The 20849-nt window shown below is 40.3% G+C and overlaps 1 protein-coding gene across 2 annotated transcripts in view; it reads left to right on the top strand.

The window, feature by feature from the left end:
* JAK1 (Janus kinase 1) overlaps nucleotides 1-20849 on the top strand; it is an 88133-nt gene that overhangs the window by 51750 nt on the left and 15534 nt on the right. For both annotated transcript variants that reach the window (XM_039483500.1, XM_039483501.1), the window contains exons 5-11: nucleotides 7420-7642; nucleotides 9566-9729; nucleotides 11081-11423; nucleotides 13833-14021; nucleotides 14961-15118; nucleotides 15924-16047; nucleotides 19904-20093. In XM_039483500.1, coding sequence (XP_039339434.1) covers nucleotides 7420-7642; nucleotides 9566-9729; nucleotides 11081-11423; nucleotides 13833-14021; nucleotides 14961-15118; nucleotides 15924-16047; nucleotides 19904-20093 — 1391 coding nt within the window. The remainder of the gene's footprint in view (nucleotides 1-7419; nucleotides 7643-9565; nucleotides 9730-11080; nucleotides 11424-13832; nucleotides 14022-14960; nucleotides 15119-15923; nucleotides 16048-19903; nucleotides 20094-20849) is intronic.

Here is a 20849-nt window from a genome sequence, read left to right on the forward strand (position 1 = left end):
GGCTGAGCACCATGGTCACATCGTAATATTCTGTATTTCTGTAGCACTTTCCATCTGAGGTGTTCAAAGTGCAACTATTAAGGAATTTAGCTTCACAAAATATTCTTGTGAGGTGGGAAAATACAGTTGTTACTCCTGTTGTATGCACTGAGAAACTGAGGCACTGAAAAGTTAGGGGCCAAATTTTGTGTCTCCCCCTACACAGGGTGTGGGTTTCAGAATCGTTCAGCATTGGTTTGCTTGGCTCCCATTGGATTCCCGTCAACTTTAATGGGAATAAAGTCATGCCAGTGCTTTCGAACACCCGCTTTCAATTCTAAGGGGAACTGGTGCAATTCCATGATGGGATGAGAGAGAGCACAAGGAAAATTCAAAACTCTGTGAAAGGGATCTGCACATCATCAGATTGTACTTTATTGGCAATTCCTGAGCCACAGCACATGGGGGCTGGTGGACCTGTGACTCCATAGATACACCGACCATTCCTCTCCTCCTTAGAGGAGAGTGCATACAGCTGTAGTAGCAGCTGGGGAGCAAATTCACCATCACTTTGCAGCCTAGGGAAGGATTTCTTCCCCTTTGGATCTGGTAGAAATTCTAGCACAGACCCCATTCATCTTTCTTCCTTGGTGTTTTCATGTTAATTGTTTCCACTCTTGTAGCCCAATACAGTTACTATTCAACATCCTGTACACTGCAAGTGAGGCCCTTCATTTTCAGTTTTTACTGACTTTTGCAGAAAAGTCCCTAGGTGTTACGAAAGTCATTATTTTGTTTTTACATATAATTTGAATTTTGGAAGCTCTGGAACTCCTCAGACCTCCAGAAGAAGAGAGGGCAGCTTGTTAACTGGGTTACTGAGCCTCCGTGTCACCTTCCAGTGCGGGGAGCTGGGTCAAAAGTACTGGAACGACCCAAGTGCTGGTGTACATGTTGTGGTCAATCTCATACCTACCACACACACATTACCAGTTTTACATGATAGCACGATAGCTATCATTCAAAGCAAATTAAAGTTAGTTAATGCCTTTTCCTGTTAAAATGGGTTGAAAACAACAACAACAAAAACTGTGTCCAACTGCATTTCAGAACACAAGGGTTTCTTGAAAAGTTGCATAAAAACAAAAACAGGAAAAAAAAAGTGTGATATTTCCTCAGAAAACTGCAAAGTTAATTTTTGTACTGATTTGTATCTGCTTTTAAATAATTGTAATAAACCCTGATAAAGTCCCAGGAGATCTTAAAACAAAAACTGAAAATGAAGAACCTTCATTACAATCTAGAGAACAAGTTTTATCTTGAGGAATAAATTTTTCCAGAATGTTTGGGCATTCTGGCATTTTCCAAGGGCAAGGGCACTAATAGTTGGGTCCCTGTTAGCTCCACTAGTCACATCTCTAAGAACATACTTTTATATATCAACACCCCCTCTTTAACTTGTCATTTACCTAAAATAAAAAGCAATCTTTTGGATTCATCTTGAGATTTGGGGAAAAAAATTGGCTTTAATTTGTTTGTGTGCGATGTTGCATATTTCAGTACTTATCTGAGTATTTGCACCTATGCTTCATAAATTGTCACATACACATGGTGGTGATAGAACTGACATGTACAAACCTCCGTTGTTCCAAGAAAAATCTACACATACAGGACACTTCACCTGCATGGAGAAAAGAGATCGTGCACACACTGGTAATGCAAATGCAGGCCAGGATACGGCCCATTTGACAGTTTGGCTCTTCGAAGTTTAAGGAATTCTAATCGTGAATAAATCTGTACCATGTCACTGTTGCTTTTCTGATTGGAGAAGTGTGAGGGAAAGGGAATGTATGTTATTCAGAGAAATTATTGTCTGTAATGAACAAAAAGATCTTGGCTTTTCAGAGATTAACTTTAGTGTTATGTACTATATGTTTGTTAGAGAAACAAGATTACTATAATCTGGTCTGTTCCTTTAACAGGCCTTCTTTATAAGCAGTGCTAATATCTTAAAGTAAACTAATCTCAGGTTTAAACTGTTGTTATTAAGTGCAGTAGATTAACACCAGATAATAATGGAATTGAGTGACTTGAATTGCTGAGATAAGCTCTTGGGAATCTAATGGTCTCACAGAATATTAGTTGCTCTTACTTGCTTCAAGAGGTCAATCAGGTCAACTACATACCAGAAAAATCTTGATGTTTTCTCGGTACAATAGGAACTCAGGGCAATTTCCCCTGATAGTCTTCTGTAATATTTCTGGTGTGCAGTTTCTTCTTTTTAAAGGAAGACCTTTATGATACAAATAAATATAAATTTTCTATATAACATAAGAAAATTGCAATTGTAGGAACTTTAACCACTGACTCAGTAATACTGTTTTTAACTAACTACATTGCATGAATATATAACTAATTCATAAAAATAACTCCCTATATAATCAGATTACGTGTGTATGTTTCTGCTTTGGTGAGTCAATGGTGACAATTCCCAGAATTACTACTTATTTCTGTTATATATTATTAAAGTTGCCTGGTAGTTTCCATTGTAAGACCCTGTTATCCGTTGCTTGTAAATTTGCCAGACTTTAACTAATTGTGCTGAAAGTTTCCATGCCAAGTGTCTACTTCAGGCTGATTTTTAATTTCAGCCAAAATTGTTCAGCCATTTCTGAGAACAAAGCTAGAGGAAAATCTATTGTTTTGACCATGTTAAAAAAATTCTGGCAACATTTTCACAGTGAAACTCTACCCAAATAAGCCTTTGAATAAAAATTGCAGTTTGCATATGTTCAGTGGAAACTTCATCCACAGTAGGCATGCTTTAGCCCAGGGCTGAGCAGGATTTTCCCTACAGTTGCAGCTCTGAGCTGTTGTGAGCCATGTTGGGTCTAAGCCTGGGCACTGGAACTAAGAGCATGGAGACTGTGTTATGTGCTATCAGTGACCTCCCTGCTGGGCCCAGGCAGTATGGAGCGGGAAGCTGCATGACCTTGAATGCAGAGGGGTAAGAGCTGGACTGGATAGGGAGTAGATTGGGACAAAGAGCCTGGGAACTATGAGAGGAAACTGCGACTGTCTGAGCAAAGAGACTGAGTATGAACAAGTGGGGAGGGGAGACAAATCTGATGAGCTGGGGTATGGAGATGGGCAAAGAGACTCTGACTAGGAGCCGGGGGAATACTGAGGTTGGACAAGGAGTCTGGTGAGAGGTTTGGGACTGAGAGCCAGTGGAGACTGGGAACATGGCCTGGGTGGTAGGGTTGATTAGAGGCTAGAGTGGGGGAGAGAGATCAGATGAGGAGTCAGGAGTAGGGAGTGACTGGGACTTGGATAAGAAGTCTGAGGAGAGGAGACTGGAACTGGCAAAGTAAGGAGAATAGGACTGGGACAAGGAGCCAGTGGTGGTGAAGAGACGGGACTGGACTAGCACTGGTTGGAGGGGATGGAACAGAATGGGTCAGATTTGTGGGGATTGGCCAGAAGAACCTGTGCCCATTAGAGCACCTTCCCCTTTAGAACCTGGAATGGAACCCCAGATTCCTGAGTCTCATCATTCCTCTGCTGTCAGCAAATACACCTCTACCCCGATATAATGCCACGGGATATAACACGAATTCAGATACAACGCGGTAAAGCAGCGCTTCCGCGGGGGTGGGGCTGCACGCTCCGGTGGATCAAATCAAGTTCGATATAACGTGGTTTCACCTATAATGTGGTAAGATTTTTTTGGCTCCCGAGAACAGTGTTATATTGAGGTAGAGGTGTATCTATGAAACTCAATGGTAAGGTGTGTATCTTTGGCCCATCTAGGGCTGGGCCATATAGAGGATGACCATTTATTGTTGCTATCAGTTATTCCATTAGCTTAAGTGGCAGAGGGCTATGTGGTGGATCTGTAGGTTCTGACCCTGCTGATGACCCAGGTGGGGGTCAGTATGATGCCATGTTATGGAATTTCTGTTTTCAATTCGCTTTTTAAAAAACTTAGAAAAGGTCACATGCAAACTTACTTAAAGGGACAGGTTGCAAAGTCAGTCCTTTGAAAATACTAGTGTGTGTTATCATTAATGACTGTATCATAATGGATGCACATAAGGAGACTGAATTAAGGTTGAACAGGCATCTTTTAATTCTGGCATTTCCTGAGCTCTGAGTGCTTAGCTTTGCAACTTTAGATTTTTTTTAATATCATTTTTGTGTGTATAATATATATAAAAATATGATGAAAGTACATGGCTCAGTCATTCCAAATGCTTTAGATGTTTAGGTTTCTGTGCCACTGTTGAAAGGTTCTAATTTGGGCTTTTGGTGAGTGAGATATTTTTTTCCATACAATATCAGTCAATCTTCAGAGCATGTACATACCAGCAGCTTACACTTTAGACTATCGTGTTTATACCTGGTTATATTGTAATAGGACTTTTTTACTACAGACTTTTTGAAGAACCCCTTTCCTAAGTCTGCAACATAAGAAACCATAATATTTTATAGCATCCTGGTTAAATGACACACAAGCTGATCAGAAAGAGTTGAATTATTCCAGTACAGTAATTAAATAGAACCTACTGTTTTTTAAAATCATACTTCCTATTGTTTTATTTTCCATGAAAAGAAAGGTACAATATGTTTAAAAAATGAACCTGTTTCTTTTTCCAAGAACAGAGCTGGTTGGAGCTCTTTGTATGAGAGGCAAGTTAGTCCTGTGGTTAAGGCACTTAATCGAGACTCAAGAGTTGTGGGTCCAGTTCACAGCTTTGCAACAGGCTTCCTGTGTGATCCTGGGCAAATCACTCAATCTCGAAAAAAGGAGAGGATAATCTTTGCATTCTCTCACCCTTTGTCTGTCTAGATTGAACTGTCTTTTTTTCTCAATATACAGTGCCTAGCACAATGGGCCTGATCTTGGTTAGACCTTTTAGACACTACTGAAATACAAACGTCATTTTATATGTAAAGGGCCAAATTCTGACCTCCGTTAGAATACCAGTACAGCCCTCCTTACCCACAGTTATTTTCAGGAATCACCAGAAAAATAATGGGGTTATTAACAATGATTAACAGTGTTTTTTAAATAAAAAGTATAAGAAACAAAGTAATTGCCTGCTATTAAGGGATAAGAAAACTGTCTCATGAGCCTTGTGTTCATTAGATGGTCGGGGGGGGGGAGAAGAAGAGTCAAACACACAGTATAGAATGTCTCTCTATATCAAGTTGTCCTTAAATTTGACCAATACTTTATTTGCTTCGTTTTAAGTTATTGAGTATAATGCAGATAATTAAACCATCCTTAATAGAAACACCCATTGAAATGTCAAAGGTCATTATTTTCATTAATCACTAAGGGCCTGATCCTGCTTTGAGCTTCATATATACAGACATCTGAGCAGAGCTCATTGCAGAATTGGGACCTAATTTCCCCCAATGCCCACTTCATTTGTGATGCCTATAAGAAATGATTCACAGAAGATATTTTTCATCACATACGTTAAAAAAAAAAATTGTTTTGGTCCACCCTGCTGCTCACAAGCCTCTGCTGAGTAATTGTGTAAGCTTATTGCTGCCCTTCCTTCCCTTTTCTCATTTTTGTTGTTGCCTCCTTTGTTGTCTTAAGTCTGAAATAAGACTAATTGGGCCACATTCTACTTTTTTTTTGCACTCAAAGGCACTTTGCACATTTTGAACATTGTAAGTTAATAATCCATAATAGGGTAAAGTAATTCCCTTTTGAGTATTTTTGTGAAAAGTTTTAAGATTTGTTCAACGGCCTGATTTACTGAGAATGTGCACTAGCTTTCTCCACCAAAGAAACCTTTAACTTTATTTTAATGTAGTTTTATGCATGTGACCTTCTCTTCAGTACGTGCAGTAGCTATTGTAGTTTTCCATGTTCACTTGACCTTTAAGTACATTAAGATATCTAATCTTACCTCATTTCAACCACAAAATAGCATTCTAAGGTTACTTATCATGCAGGTTTAGACAGACAAATGCTGTTTAAGATTCTAAAGGTTGTCAAAGGTTTGCAGAAGTCCGTGTAACAAACAAGTGGCATTCAGAGTAAGTACTGACTTTCACCCCATTAGAAATCGTCATTTCAGATCTCTGTTAATGTGAGTCATTAGTGAATAGTGTTGAAGTAACAGTTGAATAAGGACTGGATCCGTACATGTTCAACGTTTAACATTCTTACAGAGCACTTTGAAAACTTTGCACTTAGTTAAGTTTGTTTTATTCTTTTAAGTGTAAATATTTAATGAGCAAAGTAAGAATTATGGCAAAGGATGTGTTAATCCAGACCTGCTTTAACTAAGTTTTACTTAACTGAAAAAGTAAATATGGATTTTTAAAATGATTTCACCTTGCATCATTTAAACTGAGATGGTTTTAAAGGAGCTTAAGGTTGGGGTAGAGTAGGGAGGGAAGCATTAAGGCACCCAGCTCTCATTCAGTTTCAGTGGGATTTGAATTCCTCACTCTCTTTGGCTTCTTTGAAAATCCCATCCTCATGGTATTATTAGTAACATTCCAGCAGGCTAAGAAGTTTGTTTCAAATATGTTTTGTAAATTGATTGCATCCCTTTAAAACTGGATTGTTCAGATTAGTCTCGCCCTTTCAATTCTAGCCTGATTTTTAGTAGCCATATTTTCATGAATGCCAAGAGTTGGAGCTTTAATGGTTGAAACCACCAGAAATGAGAGATTCCAGGATATCGTGTGATATACAACACTGGTTCTACTTCAAGCAAATCTTGAGATAGTGGCAGCTAAAATCATTTTAAAATTGGTGTGTGTTTATATGGGGGGTTGCACAGGGAAGAGACAGGATGGTGACTCAGGCTATTGTGATTTTAATGGCCAGTATTACCTACCAAAGCATAACATGAATGCTATATGCTGTTTGAAAGTTGAAACTATCATAGCTTAATGATATCACTTTTCACTGGTCCCTTAGGGTATGTCTACACTACCTGCTGGATCGGCGGGTAGTGATTGATCTATCGGGGATCGATGTATCGCGTCTAAATGAGACGCGATACATTGATCCTCGAACGTGCTCCCTGTCGACTCCGGAACTCCACCAGGGCGAGAGGCGGAAGCGGAGTCGATGGGGGAGCAGTGGCTGTTGATCCCGCGCCGTGAGGACACGAAGTAAGTCAATCTAAGTCGATCTAAGATACGTCGACTTCAGCTACGCTATTCTCGTAGCTGAAGTTACGTATCTTAGATCGATCCCCCTCCCTAGACCAGGCCTTAGACTGGAATGCTGTTTTGGCACGGATCCAGTATTTTGGGGCAATGTAATATTTTATTTGAGAATAGAAAAATGAAGGATGTTGACTTATTGCTAGATGTTAAATTTAAAATAGTTCAAAATAGGTATCCAAAATACACAGAGGCTCCCCTCAGTTTTTAAAGTTCATCACTCTTTTTCTCAAGGTATTATTTTATGAACTGGCATGGGACAAATGAAAATGAGCCATCAGTCTGGAGGCATTCTCCAAGGAAACCAAAGAATTCCTATGAGAAGAAATTACTGTCAGATGGAACTCCTATCCTTGACACATCTCCAAAGAAACAAAAGAATTCCTATGAGAAGAAACAAGTGCCAGATGGAACCCCTATCCTTGATGCAAATTCGCTAGAGTATCTCTTTGCACAGGTAAGACGTATAAAAAAGCGTTAAGCCATTTTTCCTGTGATTGAAATGGTTATATGCTTTATGTCCGCTTGCATAAAACTATCCCTTTCTCAGGTTTTAAGGAACAGTCTTCCCATAGAAATTAAAGGTAGAGATCCACCTCATTTATCAGTATATATATCTTATGGTATTTTCTGGTGCTTCATCCAGTCTGGTTTTAAAAGGTCCAAAAAAATGGAGATTCCACCTCTCTCTTGGAAAGCTGTTCCTCAGTCTAAAAGTACAACCTCTGCTGGCCAACAGATCACATCAGGGTAATTTGGAACAGCCTGCATATCTTACTTCTAAAAAAAATTGTATGGAGTTAAAACTTTGGCTGAGTCCTGATAACAAAAGCACTCAATCACCAGCTGGCTTTCTTTATTTGTAGTTCCCTTTTCCCTATCTGCTGTCTCTGTTTTGTGTATTTATTTTTAGAGAGTAAGCACTTTGAGGCAGAGATCCTATTTTCTTACAGTACCTAATACATTGCTGCCAGAAAACAAAAGATAATATTGATAGGAGAAATTGACTATACAAAGGAAACAGGGAAATAGACCATTCATAGAGACTGAATTGGTGGAGTGCTATGAAATGCACAAAGTAAACAAACTGGAAAAAAAATAAGGAACATTTTGTTGCTAACATCTTTATAGTACTCTTAGGTGTTAACTGTAATTATAGTGGCTACAAAATTTTCAGACAGAAGTGTGACTTTCAAAGTTGACTGACCCTTTTTAGAAGCAAGATAAGTCTGAAGAGAGCTGCTAGGGTGATAGTGTGTTGCTTAGTTGTGAAACCACAATAAAGAAAAATATAACGTAAGCTACAGCTGAATGAACATTTGAGAAATCACTTTTGAAGGAAACGAGAACTGCATAAAATACATGGAGCAGAGATTTTTTGAAGGGCATCACCCCGCAACGTTTTATTCATTAAATGATCATACACATGTCATATTGTATCATAGTCTATGTAACTATTGCTTGAAAACCTTTATAATCAGTTTTTGTTGTTTTTTTTAAATAGCTCTTCATTTGTTCACTGTGGGGGGAAAAAAGGATGTGCATTAAACTACAGGATAGGTTGTCACCCTAGCGAACATTATTAGACAGTGTTAGAGTGTTAACAAAATTGTACTTTTGGGGACTAACATTTTTTAAAAAAAAAGTGGAGTATAAAAAATCCCAACTCCAGTATAAGTCAGAAAAAATATCACTGTTCTGAAGAGTTTACAATCTGATCTTTAAGATGTGATTCAAGGAGTAACAAACAGGGGGATAGGGTGAGAAAGGACAAAGTTAATGAAATAAGATCATGGCTGTTCTGCACTAGATAGTAAATATCTTCATGGTGCCACAAAGGTTTATTTTCTTCAGTTATTTTTTTAGGAAACACTGAGGAGTGGAGGGGTCTTTGGAAGGATTTGAGTGGAATGTGTGCACCAGTGTAGGCCCCAGTCTTGCAATGAGATGCACAAGGGATCACCTGTGGCCACAATGAGACTCATTGAAGTCACTGGGGCTCTGCAGGTACACAGGTGTTCCTGCACATGTCACAATGGAGGACTGGGGCTTTAGTGACCATCTAAGTATGATCTTTCTGTGCTACAAAACTGCCATTGAAAAAAACAAACAAACCTTTTTTTGTCGGGCATCATTGTTACTGCTTATTCTCAAGAAGAAGATTTTAAAAGACAAGATTTGTAGTGTAAGGGTGGCCTGGATGCATCTTTATTCGTCCAATTTTATATGTCTATGTCCAGCAGAAGGCAGCACTTCCTGTTCTGGAAGGTTCTGCTGCTGCTTGTGTAGGGCTATGATTTTGTCAACCCTGTTGGTATACAGAATATAGACTATTGCAAACATTTTTAAAGCAACTTGTTCTCTTTTGCTTCCCATTAAGGGACAATATGATTTGGTGAAGTGCCTGGCACCAGTTCGAGACCCTAAAAATGATCAGGAGGTTCATGAAATTGAAAATGAATGTCTGGGAATGGCTGTCCTTGCAATCTCTCACTATGCTATCAAAAAAAACATGAAGCTGCCAGAACTTCCCAAGGATATCAGGTTAGTCAGGATAACTCTCACTCAGTACTGTGTATGCTACTGCCCTCTTCTGGATAGAATATTAGACCTACTGAAATGCGTATGGACACCTTGCCCTCTAGTGGCTGATCTGACAGGGGATATAAACCAGTGGTGGGCAACCCGCAACCCCCGGGCTGCTTGCGGCCAAACAGTTGTTTACATTTGTACGGCTTCCCGCAGCTCCCAGTGGCCACGGTTCACGGCCAATGGGAGCTGTGGGAAGCGGTGCAGGCCACAGGGACTTGCTGGCCGCTGCTTCCCGCAGCTCCCATTGGCCAGGAACCGCGGCCACTGGGAGCTGTGGGCGGCTGTGCAAATGTAAACAGTTTGGTGGTCTGCCAGTGGATTACCCTGACGGGCCACGTGCAGGCCGCGGGTAAGCAGGTTGCCTATCACTGATATGAGCCCTGATGTTACTACAGCTAAAAGCAATTCTCTTTTAGCCCTTGTGGTAAGGATATGTAATTAGAAGATGCCCTTGAGTTCTGTTACCTGCTGGTTACAGTGAATTTTATGAAGCCACAGCATAAGTGACAACCATGAAGTCCTGAGTATTGATGGAATCCATATAACTTCAACATGTCAGTTTGTTATAGCAATAGATGATTCAGAAGTAGCAACTTTATTAATTAGTCGGCTGCCAACGGTAAATTGAACACATTCACCTTTTAGTAACATTTTAGTTTCATGTAGTGTAGTCAAATTTGCCTTTCTCACCACTTCATTTTAGTTAAATGGTATATTGTGATTTTAATTTGTTTGCAATATAATTAAATATATTTACTTGATTATAATTACAATTCTGTTTATGTAGGTGGCTATAATGTTAGTTTATTGCCCAAGTAAATGTCAATTTCTCAAACACTATATCAAAGATTAAGGTCAAAATTCTCAAAAGTGCAAGTTGATATTTAGGCACCTAAATTTGTGGCTTGAGTGGCAGAGGTGGTGAGTACCCACTGTTCCTATTGATTTCGTTTGGTAACTTTGGGCACCAAATTCAGAATTTTTTTGCCTAAAAGTAGTGAATAAAATAACTGCAGCTTAAATACTTTGTTACTATGTATCTTAATGAAATACTACTGATTTGAGACAGCCCCCTGCATTTATCTGAGGTTTTCAAATGTTTACTTATTGTCTGTATCTGTATCAGGTAAAAAACTGGGCAATTATATCACGTTATGAAACTGTTTCTGTGGTATTAGTATTAAATGTACTATGAAACTCTGCATGTGTTTTCAGTAAGTTACTTTTACAGTAAACGAACTGCAGTTTCAGAATAGAAAATTGAGGTAGCAATATGAATATTCCATTGTTGTTTTTTTCTTAGTTACAAACGTTATATTCCTGAAACTTTGAACAAGACCATCAGACAAAGGAATATCTTAACCAGAATTCGGATAAACAATGTTTTCAAGGATTTCCTTAAGGAATTTAATAATAAAACCATTTGCGACAGCAGTGTCTCTCCACATGATCTGAAGGTTAAATACTTATCAACAATGGAGACTTTAACTAAGCATTATGGAGCAGAAATTTTTGAGACTTCATCATTGCAGATTTTAACAGAGAATGAAAAACATGGATTTAATTTTGGAGACAATGGGATCATGCCACAGTATGAAGTGATGGTGACGGGAAACAATGGAATACAGTGGAGGCGCAAACCAAATGTGAGTGTCCATTCACAGACAAAAAGACTGAGGTTATTTGGGGGTGGAAGAGAATAGTCTGCAAAAAACTTGGATCTATTTTGGAAAATTAGTTAATTGAGAAGTTTCAACTTCAGACTCTTTGGTTTGTTTAATAATGTTCTTGACATTCCTTTTAAATGGTTAGCAGAACTCAGTAGCCCTTTGCAAGTGGGAAACGTACTGGCTTTTGCCTCTAGAAAAGCTTCACTGTAACCTTGGTTAGATCATAAGTGAAATAAGTGCAGCGGTCACAAAAATGTTTTTCTGTATTGTAAAACCTCCTTGTGGTTTGATCAATTCGTAGTTTTTGGACAAGATGAGATTACTAATTTGGGAAGGAAGGGCGTGGTAGGTCAGTGGCGGAATTGCATTAGGAAACTGGCAGAAAGCCTGCTTTTGGTCAGCACTAGTTCTTTGCTTTTGTGAGTGCTAGAAGTCACAATGAAAATTAATACCTGTACCAAATCAGCCAAACCAGATATTGCTCAGTCAGATTTCAAAAGTGGGATTTGTGCTAATATTCTGTACCCATCCAAGCAATGAAAGGGTGTGCATGCAAATGAATAAAACAGTAAATTGTGTTTCTGAAATCAGCTGTATTTAAAATGCTGCTCTCAATATCAAAATTCATAAATAAGGCCACAAAGGAGGACAAAGGACTATGTCAAACTGCCTTGTAGGTTTGCATTTTGGACCCTGTCCTCTGGGTTTGGAAAGTGCTTGGCACATTCTGGGAACTACAACCTTAATAATAATAATAATAATAAATGAAAAAGTTATATGGAATATAACTAAGTGGGAAGATGCATATGCAGGAGTGCAGAGACGGGGAATATACTTCTTTGTCTTGGCAAGTTAACCATGAAAAACCTTTATCTAATTACTAGTTAGAGATCCTCCTTGTGGCATAATAAATATGGTGGATTAGTAATGACCTCTCAAAAGATTGTTTTATAGTGTTATCTGTATGTGTGTATGCTATACACAGAAAATAGATATCAGTGGAGGGTTCATGCATCGAGAGGAGAATGTGGCTAATGAGTTTTGAACTGAGTTTTTGTAATACTTGTTAATTAGTTTGCAGACATTAACTAACCTTTATTACCCTTAAGTATTATGTAGATAACCTCTCTCTTTCTCATCAGTAAAAAAGAGATAATGCTAACTGACATGCCAAAGGTTGCACAATGAATTGTTGGCAAAACCAGGCTTAGAATTTGTGACACTTCTCCTGGCGCCCAGAGCTGTGAATCACCTTGTTACTACATGCTTCCAGAGCAAGGGAGTCTGACTGGATATTTAAGTCCCTAACACAACCAGCCTGTCAGCCACTGAAGTACTCTCCTCTGGGCTACACAACACTGTCTTTGCCTTGCAGGTTGACAACAGAAGGACCCCAGCCCCTGAGTCCTTTCAAAGTGTCCTCCTGTAGTATCCAGCCCCTAGTCACCAGATACCCACGGAAATCCCAGATCCCCTGTTCTCAAAGGAACAGTGTCCCTCTGTTTATCAGTTTTATCTTAGATTACTGCCCCTGTGTTATACACAGCACATGAGTGCCATTATAAAACAAAAGGAAGTTTATTTAAGGAAAAATAGAGAGTCAAATAAAAACCAGTGTCAGAGATGGGAATGAATGATTAGCCTCTAGAAAACATGTTATGATTTTATTTTATATGTAAACTAACAGGTTTAACCTCCTGTCTAAAGAAGCATATCTCACCCAAAGTTCTTGCCAGCATTTTCAATCAAACTGCTTACTTCCTCCTGTTACTTTTCTCTCTGAAGCTCACACAGGCCTATATTAGCATTCGGTTCAGATGTGTGAGAGGAGACCATTGTGAACGATACAATACTGAATTTACATGTAAACAGCCAGCTAGACAAACATTTCTTGTCTGATAGAAAATCTATTTTTCACCTTTGCTGATGGCCAGTCCCTTGAGACAGACCTTAAGAACATAATTTCCAGCGTAAATACATAACTCCTTGCATAGCATCTTTACATACATTTCACAGTGATGTTGATGCCCAGAGTGTCTCAAGCTTTTATTAGAGACTTCATATGATACCCTACGGTGAACTCTGATGTGAATACCAGACTTGGGATTCCTGTACTCTTATGTGCTCTATACATCCTCTTCCAGTTGGAATCAAGAGGTTCCTCAGTCACAGAATGTATGAATTACTTGCTCTTGATCCTGTTTCACTAAATAGTCTTTTAGAGAATGAATGTCTTTATAAAATACACATTAAAGACATGAGTGACCTGTTAATTCTGAGGGCAATGGTTTGAAAAATCCACCCAAGATTAATTTTAGCATGAAAATGTATCTTCAGTGCTTAAAAAAATATTTATCTGGTACTTTCATTCCAAAATGTTTGCAGGTTGTACAGCCTGAGAGAGAGAAACATAATAAACTAAAGAGGAAAAAATCAGACAGCAAAAACAAGAAGGATGAAGAAAAAAACAAAATCCGAGAGGAATGGAACAATTTTTCATATTTTCCTGAAATCACACTCCTTGTCATAAAGGAGTCCACGATCAATATTAACAAGCAGAACCACGAAAAGATGGTAAGAGCTTAGGTGCGGTAAGCTCTTTCCCAGCAGAAGGGCGAGCTAATGACAGAATTGCTGAACAAAAGTGGTGCCATTAATACCATCACTCCTGTTATTTATCTAATGGGTACCAAACATTGTAATGTCAACAATTTGTGTTTTTTTAAAAAAACAAGTGCTCTGTTTGAAGGAACAAATTGATAAACATCTTTCTTCCCCAAAGCTATGCAGCTGTGTACGTGTCACTATCCATACCACCAGACTTCTTGTTATTCCCATCCAAGCCCTCCCAATATGTGGTAAACAACCCCACCACACTTCATAGTTAGTTGTCTGTGACCTCCCTGGATGCACCTTGGCAAGATAAAAGCAGTGTGGAGGAAAGAGAGAAACAGCAGTGAGCATGGAGGGAGAGGAGACCAAGAGAAAGATCAGGTGGGGAAGAGGCAGGAGAAGAGCATCAGCGAACACAGGAATATTGGCATTCCTCAAAGAGAGTACCCTGACCTTTTCCTCCTGCTGAGGATTGTTTTGGATGCCAGAATTTAGAAATGAACTATCAAAATACGTGTGGCTCCAAATCCAGTGTGGGCCTCCTGCATGCTCCTGAGAAGTCCTTTTGAATCAGAGGGACTCACATGGGTGGCAGACTCTGCACTCATGGGATCTCGTGGTTAGGGTGTGTGTGTAGCCCACCATTCAGTGAAACCATCTGCTCACCCATGCTAACTTGTCAAAAAGATATCTGAGGCTATATAATGGTCACTGTTGCCCTCCGAAATATTTCCTTGTGCCGTAGGTACTTGGATAACATTTTGCCCTCCCCTTTGAAAAGTCCTGGGGAAAACAGTAGCATACATAAATTCCCAGATTCTAACTCTTTCCTTCCCTCCTTTTATTAATTTTTTAACTGAACTGCAATAATTCTTGACTAAAATATCTTCTTTATTCTAGGAATTAAAACTTTCTTCACACGAGGAGGCCTTGTCATTTGCATCTTTAGTAGATGGATACTTCAGACTTACTGCAGACGCCCACCTCTATCTCTGCACTGATGTAGCTCCACCTTTGATAGTGCACAACATCAAAAATGGCTGCCATGGGCCCATTTGGTTAGTTTAAATGCTTTTTTCTTGATTTTTTTAAAGACATTTATCCCTCCCCTAGAGCTATAGTTCAGGGTAGTGCTAACTGAGGACATTTAGGAGGGTTCTTGTCTAGCAGGGATTTGCTAGCAAAGGACTGTAGGGTGACTTAATTGATGATGATCAAGACTGCTGAAAACCAGCATTTATTTTTACAGTTCCAAACTGTTTCCCAGATATTTGCATGTTCAGTTTGAGACAATTTGTTAAAATGTTGCTAAGATGAGAGAGAAGGAGAACAGCATCTGGGGTAAGTCATTTGAAACTCTAGGGTAGGATTTTCAGAAGCACTTACTGCTGGCCTAATTCTTCTGTTATTGAAGTGAACAATAAAATGGCAATACTCCCAGCAACTTCAAGTGGAGGAGAGTAAGGCCACTGCTGAGCACTTATAATAATCACACTCACAATGTCTTTATCTTCTGTATTGTGCTATTCTGCATTTCACTTATAATAGGCTACAACTACATATGAAAACATAATGGCAACTTCTTTCTGCAGACAGGCGTAGTTCTTCAAAATTTGAAGGTGCAACAAACAGAAAACAAAGCTATTGCATGCATACAGTTCTGGAAGCTTGTTAACAAATTAAGGTGTGTATACATGCACACAGTATAAAGTATGTTTTAATAGTGTAAGTGCTAGTATAGTGCAGTTGCTCATTCTTGTTCTAAAAGACAGTGTAGCTTTCAAGAGGACATTTGATTAAAATAGCTTTGGAATGTAACTGCTCATTTGCCCATTATACTCATTCTTGTATTAACTGTTTCAGCACAGAGTATGCCATCAACAAATTGAGACAAGAGGGGAATGAGGAGGGGATGTATGTGCTGAGGTGGAGCTGTACAGACTTCAATCACATCCTCATGACAGTGACGTGTTCTGAAATCTCACAGGTATGTTGGGACACATCACTAAATGAAGTTACCAGCATCACATACAATGTTGCAGTCAGGTAAAGACTATAAACTCCTCATGATCCATATACGTGTAATTCAGTAGCTTAGTGCATGTGATCCTGTCTGACTAACAAGTGGCCCCAATAGCCACAACAGCCTACTTACTCACAGGGTAAATCTCCATGAGTACCTGTGGTATATCTGTCATACTGGTTCAGTTAATGCAGAATTCCCACTAGAACTCCATGCAGGAGGGTGTGTGAGTGACAGATCCAAAATGATGCTTTTGTTGGATTAAATATATGCTCAAAGATCTGCAGAAGGAAGAGTGACTGTCAGAGTTCCTCACTCTATTCAAAATGTTTCTTTAGGTGGTTTTCTGGACAAGTGATAGAGACATTAGATGAGGGTGTTTTCCTGGATCTGTATATGAGGCATTGGACAAGGGATCACAGAGGAAGTTAATAACATACAGTATTTTGGAAAAAGTGACAGAATGATAAACTGGATAGAGAATTTGTTGTAGACAAATGTTGGGAAGTCAGGCAGTCACTTATTAAGTGGATCCTTCAAGGGTCATTGTTGGGCTCATTTCTTTAACATTTATGAATTATCTGGAGAGAGAAACAGAACTTGGAAGATAGAGTTTGGCCCCAAGCTATGCATGTACAACTCCCACTGATTTCAGTGGTAGTTGTGTGTATGGATCTGAAAGCAGAATTGGTCCAGAGTTGTTAAAATTAACTACAGAAAGGAATGGTACTATATTTAGGAGCTGATGGTGCTCCGATGCTGCAGTGATTAGGACCATGTAAGTAAGTGGCTGGATGGACCACTTGAAAGAACCAAACAAGGAGGTACTTTCCAAAATCACTCAAGAATTTGAGCCATCTAGGGAATTGGAAGGAAAATGGCAATTGGAATTCCACAATATAAAATAACTAAGTGTGGTACATATGGGGGATTGAATGGGGCAAGCAAATATACATACAGGATGGCTCCCAAATGTGCCAACCTCTTCACGGGCTACCTTGACGAAGAATTTCTGGGCACATGCACCAGGAAATCAGTTATATACCTGAGATACATTGAGGATATCTTCATCCTCTGGACAGACAACCTAAACTCCCTCAGATTTCCACCATAACTTCAACAATCACCACCCATCCATTAAACCCTCTCTAGAACACTCCCACACTAGCAGCACCTTCCTGGACACCACGATCAGCTTCATGAATAGAAACCTACAGACAACTATATACAAGAAACCCACGGATCACCACACCTACTTTCACAGGTCCAGTAACCACCCGAGAACCAAGAAATCTGTTATCTTCAGCCAGACGTTCAGATATCTCGGAATGTGCTCTGAGGAGAAAGTCTGGAATATACACTTTAACACACTTAAAACTGCCTTCACCAAACAAGGACACCAGAGAAATAGATCCCATCATGGATACTCCAAATACACTGAGAGAACCTTCTTCAATACAAAAATAAAACCCTCTTGAACCAAACACCCCTAGTCATCATCTACCATCTCTCACTGAAACCCATACAGGGTATCATCAAACAATTACAACCCATACTCAGTGGGGATCACATCCTGAAAGAAATCTTTCCTGACCCCTCTCTTCTGGCCTTCAAACAACCCACTAACATATCCAAGCTCATTGTCAGATGCAAGGTCCCCACAGACCAGGACACACCAACTCAAAGCAGCACTAGACTTTACCAGAACAACAGCTGCAAAACCTGTAGATGTATGTCTAGTGCTACAATGATGAACACTCCTCAAAACACACCTTTCAAGATCCATGAGTCCTACATGTGCCAATCACAACATGTGGTGTTCCTCATCCAGTGCACTAAATGCCCCAATAACAACTACGTGGGTGAACCAGACAATAACTACGCTCTTAAATGAACTCATAGAAAAATGATAAAAGACAAAAACACCGTATCACCTGTGGGTGAACACATTTTACAAAGCGATCACTCTATATCTGACCTCTCTGTCCTCATTCTTAAATGAAACCTGTGCAACACCTTCAAAAAATGAACCTCGGAGCTTAGAAATTCATAACATGCTAGACACTAAAAATCATGGACTGAACACTGGATTTATGCTTATTACAACAGTCTATAATCCCCTACCATTTTCCACCCCACCCCCCTCGGCTTTCCTGGACCTGAAGAAGAGCTCTGTGTAAGCTTGAAAGCTTGTCTCTCTCACCAACGGAAAAGATAAATAGATTACCTCACCCACCTTGTCTCTCTTATATCCTGGGACCAACATGGCTACGACACTACATACAGCATTTGTAGATCAACACATTTTACAGAAGTGGGTGATCATTATTTCCCTTGTACAGACGGGAAAATTGAGGCACTTTGTGAAGTTTGTCTTGGAAAACTAGGACTGTGAGAACCTTACTGCAAATACCTTATGTACAAATACTATAGAGCAAACGTGGGCAAACTACGGCCCGCGGGACCGTCTTGCCCGGTCCTTGAGCTCCCGGCAAGGGAGCCTAGTCCACAGCCCCTCCCCTGCTGGCCCTCCTCCGCCGCAGCCACACCGCCGCACGGGCCACACTCTCTGGCCCGCCGCTCCTGCTGGGCAGCGTTGGGAGCACAGCTGGCTCTGGGCGAGTGTCGCGGCTGCAAGCTCCTGCTAAGGGGGCGGGGCTCCTGATGGACAGTCAGGGAGGAGGGTGGTTGGATGGGGCGGAGGTTCTGGGGGGGCACTCAGGGGATGGGGAACAGGGAGGGTTGGGAGTCCGGGGGGGGCCTGTCAGGGGGCTGGTATGTGGATAGGGGTCAGGAGGGCAGTCAGGGGACAGGGAGCAGAGGGGGTTGGATAAGAGGGTGGGATCCCGGGGGGGGGGCAGTTAGGGGCAGGGGATCCCGGGAAGGGGTGGTCAGGGGACGAGGAGCAGAGGGTGGTTGGATAGGGGATGGGAGTCCCATGGGGGGCTGTCAGCGGGTGTGGATAGGGGTCGGGGCAGTCAGGGCACAGGGAGCAGGGGGGTTGGATGGGGGTGAGGGTCCTGGGATGGGACGGTCAGGGGACAAGGAGCAGTGGGAGATTGAATGGGTTGGAGGTTCTGAGGGGGGCAGTCAGGGGGTGGGAAGTGGGAGGGGATGGATAGGGGCAGGGGCCAGGCTGTTTAGGGAGGCACAGCCTTCCCGATCCGACCCTCCATACAGTTGCACAACCCCCCATACAGTTGCACAACCCCAATGTGGCCCTCGGGCCAAAAAGTTTGCCCACTCCTGCTATAGAGACTTGAAGAAGAATCATACCCAGAGACCTAGTATGTAGCAGTTCAGGCTAAAAGATAAGGGGATAGAATTTCAAAGCCACGGGTGGTAGGTGCCTACATTTGAAAGTGTACTCCAAGGGTATGGACTGCAACTGGAGAACGTATTCAGGTTTGAGATCTAAAAGGGCTTTTTCACTCAACATCTGGAACAGTCTTTCCTGCATTGTAGTAAGTCAAACCATCATTTGTGGATTTAAAGGATTTATGGATTTATTTTAGGAAAGATTTATATTTTGAGACATAAGTCCAAATTCTGCAGCCCTTAATTGACACTATTAGGAATTTTACTCCATTAAGGACTGGAGAAATTGGCCCCATTAAAATTTTAGTATATGCCACTTTAAAAGCAGGGGCTTTCAGTTGGCATGGATAGATTTATGGTGCTAAATTGGTCCCTGGTTTAATTTCACTGGCTTCTTTGGACTCTTATCAGGGATGAATTTGGCCCCAGATGTGCTTGTCAGCTCCTATGTCCTATTGTTTCATTTTTCTGATTAACATTTTGCTTTTTTTCCCTAAAATAGCAAAGGTTAAATGAATCAATCCAGTATAAGAACTTCCAGATCGAGGTGACAAAAGGCGGTTGCTTCCTTCATGGCTCAAATAAGTTTTTCCCATCTTTAAAAGAACTGATGGATCACTTGAAGGGACAGACCCTTAGAACGGACAACATAAGCTTTACACTGAAGAGATGCTGCCAGCCAAAACCAAAAGGTAGCGACTCTCTCTTCAGACTTTGTTCTGGAGAAGTTGAATGCATTTCTTACCACAGAAGGACTTTGCATTTTGTTCTGTGTTTTTAATTTTTGACAGAATTAAAAACAAATTTTAAAGTGTCCTACCTATTTCAGGGGATAAAAGCCCTTTTTAATAAAAAAGAATAAGTACTTCATCGTACTGCAAGTACGATGAACAAATTATTTTTTGAGAACTGTGTGATCTCAGCACAGGATGCTTAAGGGCTGTTGCTAATTGCTAGCATAATTTGTGCACAGTTTTAAAAGTAAGTAGCACATTGCCTTCAGCATGTAAATAACCAGCCCTGTAGTATCAACAGTAGATGACTAGTTTTAATATAGCTCTTAGAGGTTTTTAAAAAAAAGAAAAATCTCACAACTGACTCATTATGAATCATGTGTTTAAATACCAGTTAATGTTGTAAAATGTAAGCTGTAATCATTTAGGAGCTTCCCCTGCTGCCACAAAAGACACGTACACCAAGCAAGGGTGCTGCTATCCACTGTGTTCTTTGTTCTACCAAAGGAAGCGTGCAGGGCGGAATGTCATGTTACGACCTTTTGTTTAAATATCACTTGCTCTTGAGATCAAGTGTTATAATAATAATTAAAGAGAGAGCAACAAAGGGGTTGATCCTGAAGCCATTACTTAGGTAGAACACACTTTGAAGTCATTGGGAATTTTGTCTGAGCAAGGATTTCAGACTTTGCTTTAAAATTGGTTATGGGAGTA

Source organism: Mauremys reevesii, linkage group 8 (genome assembly GCF_016161935.1).
Source record: "Mauremys reevesii isolate NIE-2019 linkage group 8, ASM1616193v1, whole genome shotgun sequence".
Taxonomy (NCBI): Eukaryota; Metazoa; Chordata; order Testudines; family Geoemydidae; genus Mauremys; species Mauremys reevesii.